This window comes from Bos mutus, chromosome X, assembly GCF_027580195.1.
Source record: "Bos mutus isolate GX-2022 chromosome X, NWIPB_WYAK_1.1, whole genome shotgun sequence".
Taxonomy (NCBI): domain Eukaryota; kingdom Metazoa; phylum Chordata; class Mammalia; order Artiodactyla; family Bovidae; genus Bos; species Bos mutus.
Window position 1 is genome coordinate 62,857,027 of NC_091646.1, and position 12,464 is coordinate 62,869,490.

The 12,464-nt window shown below is 37.6% G+C and overlaps 1 protein-coding gene across 6 annotated transcripts in view; it reads left to right on the top strand.

Moving 5' to 3' along the window:
* BRWD3 (bromodomain and WD repeat domain containing 3) overlaps window positions 1-12,464 on the top strand; it is a 156,017-nt gene that overhangs the window by 32,900 nt on the left and 110,653 nt on the right. For 2 of the 6 annotated variants that reach the window (XM_070365393.1, XM_070365390.1), the window contains one exon: window positions 4,489-4,610. The exons of the other annotated variants lie outside the window; for them this stretch is intronic. In XM_070365393.1, the coding sequence (XP_070221494.1) occupies window positions 4,489-4,493 (5 nt within the window). In that variant the 3' untranslated portion in view covers window positions 4,494-4,610. Of the gene's footprint in view, window positions 1-4,488; window positions 4,611-12,464 lie in introns of those variants that run through there. 6 annotated transcript variants of the gene reach the window in all.

Genomic DNA, 12,464 nt, shown 5'->3' on the forward strand with positions numbered 1-12,464 from the left:
GGAATGGCAAACCACTTCAGTATTCTTGCCTTGAGAACCCCATGAACAGTATGAAAAGGCAAAATGATAGGATACTGAAAGAGGAACTCCCCAGGTCAGTAGGTGCCCAATATGCTACTGGAGATCAGTGGAGAAATAACTCCAGAAAGAATGAAGGGATGGAGCCAAAGCAAAAAGAATACCCAGCTGTGGATGTGACTGGTGATAGAAGCAAGGTCCGATGCTGCAAAGAGCAATATTGCATAGGAACCTGGAATGTCAGGTCCATGAATCAAGGCAAATTGGAAGTGGTCAAACAAGAGATGGCAAGAGTGAATGTCGACATTCTAGGAATCAGCGAACTAAAATGGACTGGAATGGGTGAATTTAACTCAGATGACCATTATGTCTACTACTGCGGGCAGGAATCCCTCAGAAGAAATGGAGTAGCCATCATGGTCAACAAAAGAGTCAGAAATGCAGTACTTGGATGCAATCTCAAAAACGACAGAATGATCTCTGTTCGTTTCCAAGGCAAACCATTCAATATCACAGTAATCCAAGTCTATGCCCCAACCAGTAACGCTGGAGAAGCTGAAGTTGAACGGTTCTATGAAGACCTACAAGACCTTTTAGAACTAACACCCAAAAAAGATGTCCTTTTCATTATAGGGGACTGGAATGCAAAAGTAGGAAGTCAAGAAACACCTGGAGTAACAGGCAAATTTGGCCTTGGAATACGGAATGAAGCAGGGCAAAGACTACTAGAGTTTTGCCAAGAAAATGCACTGGTCATAACAAACACCCTCTTCCAACAACACAAGAGAAGACTCTATACATGGACATCACGAGATGGTCAACACCGAAATCAGATTGATTATATTCTTTGCAGCCAAAGATGGAGAAGCTCTATACAGTGAGCAAAAACAAGACCAGGAGCTGACTGTGGCTCAGATCATGAACTCCTTATTGCCAAATTCAGACTTAAATTGAAGAAAGTAGGGAAAACCTCTAGACCATTCAGGTATGACCTAAATCAAATCCCTTATGATTATACAGTGGAAGTGAGAAATAGATTTAAGGGCCTATATCTGATAGAGTGCCTGATGAACTATGGACTGAGGTTTGTGACATTGTACAGGTGACAGGGATCAAGGCCATCCCCATGGAAAAGAAATGCAAAAAAGCAAAATGGCTGTTTGGGGAAGTCTTACAAATAGCTGTGAAAGAAGAGAAGTGAAAAGCAAAGGAGAAAAGGAAAGATATAAACATCTGAATGCAGAGTTCCAAAGAATAGCAAGAAGAGATAAGAAAGCCTTCTTCAGCTATCATTGCAAAGAAATAGAGGAAAACAACAGAATGGGAAAGACTAGAGATCTCTTTGAGAAAATTAGACATATCAAGGGAAACTTTCATGCAAATGATGGGCTCAGTAAAGGACAGAAATGGTATGGACCTAACAGAAGCAGAAGATATTAAGAAGAGGTGGCAAGAATACACAGAAGAACTGTACAAAAAAGATCTTCACGACCCAGATAATCATGATGGTGTGATTACTGACCGAGAGCCACACATCCTGGAATGTGGAGTCAAGTGGGCCTTAGAAAGCATCACTACGAACAAAGCTAGTGGAGGTGGTGGAATTCCAGTAGGGCTATTTCAAATCCTGAAAGATGATGCTGTGAAAATGCTGCACTCAATATGCCAGCAAATTTGGAAAACTCAGCAGTGGCCACAGGACTGGAAAATGTCAGTTTTCATTCGAATCACAAAGAAAGGCAATGCCAAGAATGCTCAAACTACCACACAATTGCATTCATCTCACACGCTAATAAAATAATGCTCAAAATTCTACAAGCCAGGCTTCAGCAATACGTCAACCATGAACTTCCAGATGTTCAAGCTGGTTTTAGAAAAGGCAGAGGAACCAGAGATCAAATTGCCAACATCTGCTGGATCATCGAAAAAGCAAGAGCGTTCCAGAAAAACATCTATTTCTGCTTTATTGACTATGCCAAAGCCTTTGACTGTGTGGATCACAATAAACTGGAAAATTCTGAAAGAGATGGGAATACCAGACCACCTGATCTGCCTCTTGAGAAATCTGTATGCAGGTCAGGAAGCAACAGTTAGAACTGGACATGGAAAAACAGACTGGTTCCAAATAGGAACAGGAGTATGTCAAGGCTGTATATTGTCCCCCTGCTTATTTAACTTATATGCAAAATATATTATGAGAAACGCTGGGCTGGAAGAAGCACAAGCTGGAATCAAGATTGCTGGGAGAAATATCAATAACCTCAGATATGCAGATGACACCACCCTTATGGCAGAAAGTGAAGAGGAACTAAAAAGACTCTTGATGAAAGTGAAAGAGGAGAGTGAAAAAGTTGGCTTAAAGCTCAACATTCAGAAAACGAAGATCATGGCATCTGGTCCCATCACCTCATGGGAAATAGATGGGGAAACAGTGGAAACAGTGTCAGACTTTATTTTTCTGCGCTCCAAAATCACTGCAGATGGTGACTGCAGCTATGAAATTAAAAGACGCTTACTCCTTGGAAGGAAAGTTATGACCAACCTAGATAGCATATTCAAAACAGAGACATTACTTTGCCAACAAAGGTTCATCTAGTCAAGGCTATGGTTTTTCCAGTGGTCATGTATGGATGTGAGAGTTGGACTGTGAAGAAAGCTGAGTGCCAAAGAATTGATGCTTTTGAACTGTGGTGTTGGAGCAGACTCTTGAGAGTCCCTTGGATTGCAAGGAGATCCAACCAGTCCATTCTGAAGGAGATCAGCCCTGGGATTTCTTTGGAAGGAATGATGCTAAAGCTGAAACTCCAGTACTTTGGCCACCTCATGCGAAGATTTCACTCTTTGGAAAAAACTCTGATGCTGGGAGGGATTGGAGGCAGGAGGAGAAGGCGACAATAGAGGATGAGATGGCTGTATGGCATCACTGACTCGATGGACATGAGTCTGGGTGAACTCCGGGAGTTGGTGATGGACAGGGAGGCCTGGTGTGCTGCGATTCATGGCGTCGCAAAGTGTTGAACATGACTGAGCGACTCAACTGAAATGATTATGTTCTGAGTTGGTTTGGGCTAGAAGTTAAGGTTTGTGGTGAAACCTATTATAGTCATTTTAGCATAGTTTACGTATTGGGTCAAATGCTAATTTAAAAAATTTTTTTCTTTTGTTCAGAAGACCTATTATAGAATATTGGTTAAGAAATCAGCCTCTGAGGTCAGAGTGAATCTTGTCTGTATTGCTTACTAGCTTGGGACCTGGGGGAAGTTGTTAAACCCCTTTATGACTCAGCTTCCGTGTCTTAAAAAGGTGGATATTAATAGTAATTATGGGGTTATATAAGTTAAACGTATAATGTCGATGTGCTACAAAATTGGCTTCAGTTATTTTTTAAGGTAGGTGGTATTATGTTTATAGATTTTATAGGTAGGGAAGAAGAAAGGTCATTTGTTCTTTTCTCAATACTGTGTTACCATTTTACTTCATCATTCTGCCAAAAAAGGGGGAATTAGCAGAACCCATTCTGCCATACCTGTTGAGGTACATGCCTGGCTCTTTGATTTTTCCCATAGGATTACTGATGTATATATCCTTACCCCTGCACTCCTTGCCCGTCAGACACATGTCCTCATTGTTTACCATTTTGTATTGAATAGTGACTTGGTACCCAAAAAAACAAGGAGACGAGTTCACTGCTTTGATCATCAATATCTTTTATGTGGTGGGAGATAAGTATTGCTGATATGTTTAAACATAAAGCACTAACTGAAGAGGCAGGTATCATATAAGAAGAAAGATGTTGGACCCAAGATCAAGTATCCTCCTTCTCTGTTTATTATCACCTGTATGACTTTGGAAAACTTGCTTCACCAGCCTGAATCACAGTTTATTTATATGTAAAATGAGTGGTTGGACTAAAAATTAATCTATAAAGTCCTTTCAAGCTCTGGCAAAATTCTATAATGTACACTAGTTCAAAGAGAGAAAGGTAGAGCATGGTTGCTTGTAGATTACTTTCTAGGCCCTCAGAAATGGTGATTAGCCTCTCAGAATCTTCACTAGTGTTGGTTTGCATTTTTCCTTTTTATTTTTGACAGATAAATATTGTATACATTTAAGTTGTGCAACGTGGTGTTTTGATATATGTCTGTCATGTGAAATGATTACCACATTTGTGTGTGTGATGAGAACACTTAAGATCCACTTTCTTACCAAATTTCAAGTATACACTAGATTATTATTGTTAATTATTGTCACTAAGCTATATATTAGCTATGTATTAGATCTCCAGAATTTTTTTCATCTTAAACCTGAATGTTTGTACTCCTTGAATAGTATCTCCTTTTCTGTCTCCCCCAAGTCTCTGGAAGCTAGCATTCTACTTTATTGTTAGTATGAATTCAATATTTTTAAAAACGATTCTATGTATGAGTGAACTCATGTAATATTTATCTTTTTCTGGCTTATTTCATTTAGCATAATGTCCACCAGATTCATCCATGTTGTCATAGATGGCAGGTTTGCATTTTCTCATTGCAAAAGGCAGCTGTTTTCCCTCTCTCCTGCATTTCCTATATCGAGAATTAAAGAGCACAAAGGTCAGTTACTTTTTAAATGTAAATCTCAATGAAAAATTTCATAAGACAGAAAATGATTACAAATATTAAATTTCTAATTGTACTTGTGGGCAAATGTTTCTTCATGTGGTTGAATCAGATGCTTATTTGAGCCTATGCTTTTTACAAAATGGACATTTTTAAGGCACATTTTAAAAATTGAAGTAATTTGTTGCACATAAAGTGTAAATTTAAGGATTGCAACATGTTGATTTGATACATTTACATATTGTAATATGATGTGCATTGTAATGATAGTTAACGCCTCTAGCACATTACATAATTATGATTTTATGTTAGCGATTGGGATAGTTAAGTTCTAGTCTTTTAGCAAATTTGATGATTATAAATTAATTCTGTTGTCCATATTCACTGTACTGTGCATTATGCTGCCCCTAGGACTTATTTACTACTTATTAGAAGTTTATACCCTTAAATATCTGTCTATCCCCCTAGTCCCCAGCCCCTGATAACCACTATTTTACTCTCTTTATGAATTTGGTTTTTTTTAGATTCCACTTATAAGTGATATTATATAGTACTTATCTTTCTCTGTCTGAGTTATCACACTTTTATTAAAGTCTTCAAGGTCTATACATGTTGTCACAAATGGCAAGATGTCCTTCTTTATCATGGCTGAATAATATTCCATTGTGTATATATTTATATACCATAACTTCTTTATCCATTTGTCTGTTGATAGGTAGGTACATAGATTGTTTCCATATTATGGCTATTGTGAGTAATAACACAGTAAACATGGGAGTGAATCTCTTCAGTGTCCTGTTTTCATTTCTTTTGAGTATATAATGAGAAGTGGAACTGCTGGATCATATTGTAGTTCTTGTTTTTTGACTGCACCGTGCAGCATGCAGAATCTTAGTTCCCGGACCAGGAGTTGAACTTGTGCCCCTGCAGTGGAAGCGCAGAGTTGTAATCCCTGGACTGCTAGGGAATTCCCTGGTAGTTGTATTTTTAATTTATTGAGAAACCTACATATTGTTTTCCATAGTGACTGAACCAATTTACTTCTCGCCAACAGTGTACAAGGGTTCCCTTTTCTCCTCATCCTTGCCAATTCATGTTACCTCTTGTCTTCTTGATGATAGCCTTTCTAACAGGTGTGAGGTGATATCTCATTGTGGTTTTGCTTTGCATTTCCCTGGTGATTAACGATGTTGAACTTCCTTTCATTTACCTGGTTCACATTTGGGTGTCTTTTTTGGTTTTAGTTCCTCTTTTTTTTTTTTTTTTCTCTGCCCACTTTTTAATAATATTTTTTTTTGTTATTGAGTTTGAGTTCTTTATATATATTGGATATTAACCCCTTATCAGATATATGGCTTGCAAAAAATGTTTTCCATTCTGTAGTTTGTCTTTTCATCTTGTCAGTTACTTTGCTGAGCAGGAGCTTTTAAGTTTGAAGTACTAGCTGTTTTTTTTTTGTTGTTGTTGTTTTTGTTTTTGTTGTTTATACTTTTGGTGTCACATCTGAATAATCATTGCCACAACCAATATCAAGGAGCTTCTTCCCTATATTTTCTTTTTAGAAGTTTTATGGTATCACATTTTTGATACATTTTGAGTTAATTTTTGTGAGTGATGCAAGATAGGGATCTGGTTTCATTTTTTGTTGTTGTTGTTCGCCTGTGTTTATCCAGTTTTCTCAGCACCATTTGTTGAAGAAACTGTCCTTTCCCCATTGAGTGTCCTTGGTTCCAATGACTTTGTTTTTGAACATCAGTTAACTTTAAATGTGAGAGAATTAATTCTAAGGTAGGTTGATAAGAAGTTCTGAGTCTCCAAGGAGGAGAAAGTGGAATGGGGCTCTCAAGGAGGAGAAAAGGACATACTTTTTATTTCTACATTGCTTTGTCTTAGTCACATAAGACATTTTTTTCTTAAACTCTTGAGTTGTTATGGCAACAATTTTTAAGACTAACTTTTTTTAAGCCAAGAGCTAATGATTATACAAGGAAACAATACATTTTTCTCAAGGGTATGTTTTTCCTTAAGCTCTGTATTACTGATTATATAACAACAGTATATCTTGCTAAAGGACATGTTTCTCCTTAACAAGAACCTTCTGACTAATCTTATTTTCTTTTTTTTTTTAATATAAATTTATTTTAATTGGAGGCTAATTACTTTATAATATTGTATTGGTTTTGCCATACATCAACATGAATCCACCATGTATGTACACATGTTCCCCATACTGAACCCCCCTCCCACCTCCCTCCCCATACCATCCCTCTGGGTCATTCCAGTGCACCAGCCCCGAGCATCCTGTATCATGCATCGAACCTGGACTGGTGATTCGTTTCATATATGATATTATACATGTTTCAATGCCATTCTCCCAAATCATCCCATCCTCGCCCTCTCCCACAGACTCCAAAACACTGTTTTATACATCTGTGTCTCTTTTGCTGTCTCGCATACAGGGTTATCGTTACCATCTTTCTAAATTCCATATATACGCATTAGTATACTGTATTGGTGTTTTTCTTTCGGGCTTCCCTGGTGGCTTAGAGGTTAAAGCATCCGCCTGGATTACAGGAGACCTGGGTTTGATCCCTGGGTCGGGAAGATCCCCTGGAGAAGGAAAATGGCAACCCACTGCAGTACTCTTGCCTGGAGAATCCCATGGAGGGAGAACCCTGGTAGGCTACAGTCCATGGGGTCACAAGGACTTGGACACAACTGAACGACTACACTTTAACTTTTTTTTCTTTCACTTTCTGGCTTACTTCACTGTATAATAGGCTCCAGTTTCATCCATCTCATTAGAACTGATTCAAATGTATTCTTTTTAATGGCTGAGTAATACTCCATCTGGTTTCTCAGTGTGTATGCCCAGCAGTGGGATTGCTGGGTCATTAGGCAGTTCTATTTCCAGTTTTTTAAGGAATCTCCACACTGTTCTCCATAGTGGCTGTACTAGTTTGCATTCCCACCAACAGTGTAAGAGGGTTCCCTTTTCTCCACACCCTCTCCAGCATTTATTGCTTGTAGACTTTTGATTGCAGCCATTCTGACTTGCATGAAATGGTACTCATAGTGGTTTTGATTTGCATTTCTCTGATAATGAGTGATGTTGAGCATCTTTTCATGTGTGTTTGTTAGCCATCTGTATGTCTTCTTTTGAGAAATGTCTGTTTAGTTCTTTGGCCTGTTTTTTGACTGGGTCATTTGTTTTTCTGGAATTGAGCTGCAGGAGTTGCTTGTATATTTTTGAGATTGGTTGTTTGTCAGTTGCTTAATTTGCTATTATTTTCTCCCATTCTGTAGGCTGTCTTTTCACCTTGCTTAGAGTTTCCTTTATTGTCCAGAAGCTTTTAAGTTTAATTCAGTCCCATTTGTTTATTTTTGCTTTTATTTCCAATATTCTGGGAGGTGGGTCATAGAGGATCCTGCTGTGGTGTATGTTGGAGAGTGTTTTGCCTATGTTCTCCTCTAGGAGTTTTATAGTTTCTGGTCTTAGGTTTAGATCTTTAATCCATTTTTAGTTTATTTTTGTGTTTGGTGTTAGAAAGTGTTCTAGTTTCATTCTTTTACAAGTGGTTGACCAGTTTTCCCAGCACCACTTACTAAAGAGATTGTCTTTTCTCCATTGTATATTCTTGCCTCCTTTGTCAAAGATAAGGTGTCCATAGGTACATGGGTTTATCTCTGGTCTTTCTCTTTTGTTCCACTGATCTATATTTCTGTTTTGTGCCAGTACCATACTGTCTTAATGACTGTGGCTTTGTAGTAGAGCCTGAAGTCAGGCAAGTTGATTCCTCCAGTTCCATTCTTCTTTCTCAAGATTGCTTTGGCTAGTCGAGGTTTTTTGTATTTCCATACAAATTGTGAAATTATTTGTTCTAGCTCTGTGAAAAATACCATTGGTAGTTTGATACGGATTGCACTGAATCTATAGATTGCTTTGGGTAGTATACTCTTTTTCACTATATTGATTCTTCCGATCCAGGAACACAGTATATTTCTCCATCTATTAGTGTCCTCTCTGATTTCTTTCACCAGTGTTTTATACTTTTCTATATATAAGTCTTTAGTTTCTTTAGGTAGATATATTCCTAAGTATTTTATTCTTTTCATTGCAGTGGTGAATGGAATTGTTTCCTTAATTCTCTTTCTATTTTCTCACTATTAGTGTATAGGAATGCAAGGGATTTCTGTGTGTTGATTTTATATCCTGCAACTTTACTATATTCATTGATTAGCTCTAGTAATTTTCAGGTGGAGTCTTTAGGGTTTTCTATGTAGAGGATCATGTCATCTGCAAACAGTGAGAGTTTTACTTCTTCTTTTCCAGTTTGGATTCCTTTTATTTCTTTATCTGTTCTGATTGCTGTGGCCAAAACTTCCAAAACTATGTTGAATAGTAGTGGTGAAAGTGGGCACCCTTATCTTGTTCCTGACGTTAGGGGAAATGCTTTCAATTTTTCCCCATTGAGGATAATGTTTGCTGTGGGTTTGTCATATATAGCTTTTATTATGTTGAGGTACGTTCCTTCTATTCCTGCTTTCTGCTTTTATCATAAGTGGATGTTGAAGTTTGTTAAAGGCTTTCTCTGCATCTATTGAGATAATCATATGGCTTTTATTTTTCAATCTGTTAATGTTGTGTATTACATTGATTGGTTTGCAGATATTTAAGAATCCTTGCATCCCTGGGATAAAGCCCACTTGGTCATGGTTTATGATCTTTTTAATTTGTTGTTGGATTCTGATTGTTAGAATTTTGTTAAGGATTTTTGCATCTATGGTATTAGGGTGATGGTGGCCTCATAGAATGAGTTTGGAAGTTTACCTTCCTCTGCAATTTTCTGGGAGAATTTGAGTGGGATAGGTGTTAGCTCCTCTCTAAATTTTTGGTCGAATTCAGCTGTGAAGCTGTCTGTCCCTGGGCTTTTGTTTGCTGGAAGATTTCTGATTACAGTTTCAATTTTTGTGCTTGTGATGGGTCTGTTAAAATTTTCTATTTCTTCCTGGTCCAGTTTTGACAAGTTGTACTTTTCTAAGAATTTGTCCATTTCTTCCAAATTTTCCATTTTATTGGCATATAATTGCTGATAGTAGTCTCTTATGATCTTTTGTATTTCTCTATTGTCTGTTGTGATCTCTCCATTTTCATTTCTAATTTTATTGATTTGATTTTTCTCCTTTTGTTTCTTGAGTCTGGCTAATGGTTTGTCAATTTTATTTATCCTCTCAAAGAACCAACTTTTGGCTTTGTTGATTTTTGCTATGATTTCTTTTGTTTCTTTTGCATTTATTCATGCCGTAATTCTTAAGACTTGTTTCCTTCTACTAACCCTGGGGTTCTTCACTTCTAATTGCTTTAGGTGTAGTGTTTGGTTACTTATTTGACGTTTTTCTTGTTTCTTGAGGTATGCCTGTATTGCTATGAACCTTCCCCTTAGCACTGCTTTTACAGTGTCTCACAGGTTTTGGGTTGTTATGTTTTCATTTTCAATCATTTCTATGCATATTTTGATTTCTTTTTTGATTTCTTCTGTGATTTGTTGGTCATTCAGCAGCATGTTGTTCAGCCTCCATATATTGGAATTTTTAATAGTTTTTCTCCTGTAATTGAGATCTAATCTTACTGCATCATGGTCAGAAAAGATGCTTGGAATGATTTCAGTTTTTTTTTTTTTTTAATTTACCAAGGCTAGATTTATGGCCCAGGATGTGATCTATCCTGGAAAAGGTTCCATGTGCGCTTGAGAAAAAGGTGAAATTCATTGTTTTGGGGTGAAATGTCCTATAGATATCAATTAGGTCTAACTAGTCTGTTGTATCATTTAAAGTTTGTGTTTCCTTGTTAATTTTCTGTTTAGTTGATCTATCCATAGATGTGAGTGGGGTATTAAAATCTCCCACTATTATTGTGTTATTGTTAATTTCCCCTTGCATACTTGTTAGCATTTGTCTTATGCATTGTGGTGGTCCTATGTTGGGTGCATATATATTTATAATTGTTATCTCTTCTTCTTGGATTGATCCTTTGATCATTATGTAGTGTCCTTCTTTGTCTCTTTTCACAGCCTGTGTTTTAAAGTCTATTTTATCTGATATGAGCATTGCTACTCCTGCTTTCTTTTGGTCTCTATTTGCGTGGAATAACTTTTTCCATCCCTTCACTTTCAGTCTGTATGTGTCCCTTGTTTTGAGGTGGGTCTCTTGTAGACAACATATATAGGGGTCTTGTTTTTGTATCCAATCAGCCTGTGTTTGTCTTTTGGTTGGGGCATTCAACCCATTTACTTTTAAGGTAATTATTGATGAGTATGATCCCATTGCCATTTACTTTGTTGTTTTGGGTTCAAATTTATACACCCTTTTTGTGTCTCCTGTCTAGAGAAGATCCTTTAGCATTTGTTGGAGAGCTGGTTTGGTGGTGCTGAATTCTCTCAGCTTTTGCTGGTCTGGAAAGCTTTTGATTTCTCCTTCATATTTGAATGAGATCCTTACTGGGTACAGTAATCTGGGCTGTAGGTTATTTTCTTTCATCACTTTAAGTATGTCCTGCCATTCCCTCCTGGCCTGAAGAGTTTCTATTGAAAGATCAGCTGTTATCCTTATGGGAATCCCCTTGTGTGTTGTTTGTTGTTTTTCCCTTGCTGCTTTTAATATTTGTTCTTTGTGTTTGATCTTTTTTAATTTGATTAATATGTGTCTTGGGTGTTTCACCTTGGGTTTATCCTGTTTGAGACTCTCTGGGTTTCTTGGACTTGGGTGATCATTCCTTCCCCATTTTAGGGAAGTTTTCAACTATTCTCTCCTCAAGTATTTTCTCATTGCCTTTCTTTTTTTCTTCTTCTGGGACTCTTATGATTCGAATGTTGGGGCGTTTAACATTGTCCCAGAGGTCTCTGAGATTGTCTTCATTTCTTTTTATTCGGTTTTCTTTTTTCCTGTCTGATTCATTTATTTCTACCATTCTATGTTCTACCTCACTAATCCTATCTTCTGCCTCTGTTATTCTACTATTTGTTGCCTCCAGAGTGTTTTGGATCTCATTCATTGCATTATTCATTACATATTGACTCTTTTTTATTTCTTCTAGGTCTTTGTTAAACCTTTCTTGCATCTTCTCAATCCTTGTCTCCAGGCTATTTATCTGTGATTCCATTTTGTTTTCAAGATTTTGGATCATTTTCACTATCATTATTCGGAATTCTTTATCAGGTAGATTCCCTATCTCTTCCTCTTTTGTTTGGTTTGGTGGGCATTTATCCTGTTCCTTTACCTGCTGAGTATTCCTCTGTCTCTTCATCTTGTTTATATTGCTGTGTTTGGGGTGGTCTTTCTGTATTCTGGCAGTTTGTGGAGTTCCCTTCATTGTGGAGTTTCCTCACTGTCGGTGGGGTTGTACTGGTGGCTTGTCAAGGTTTCTTGCTTAGGGAAGCTTGTGTTGGTGTTCTGGTGGGTGGAGCTGGATTTCTTCTCTCTGGAGTGCAATGAAGTGTCCAGTAATGAGTTATGAAATGTCATTGGTTTTGGAGTGACTTTGGGCAGCCTTTATATTGAAGCTCAGGGCTGTGTTCCTGTGTTGCTGGAGAATTTGTGTGGTATATCTTGTTCTGGAACTTGTCGGCCCTTGGGTGGTGCTTGGTTTCAGTGTAGGTATGGAGGCGTTTGATGAGCTTCTGTTGATTAATGTTCCCTGGAGTCAGGAGTTCTCTGGTGTTCTCAGGATTAGGACTTAAGCCTCCTGCTTCTGGTTTTCAGTCTTATTTTTACAGTAGGCTCAAGACTTCTCCATCTATATAGCACTGATGATAAAACATCCAGGTTAATGATGAAAGGTTTCTCCATAGT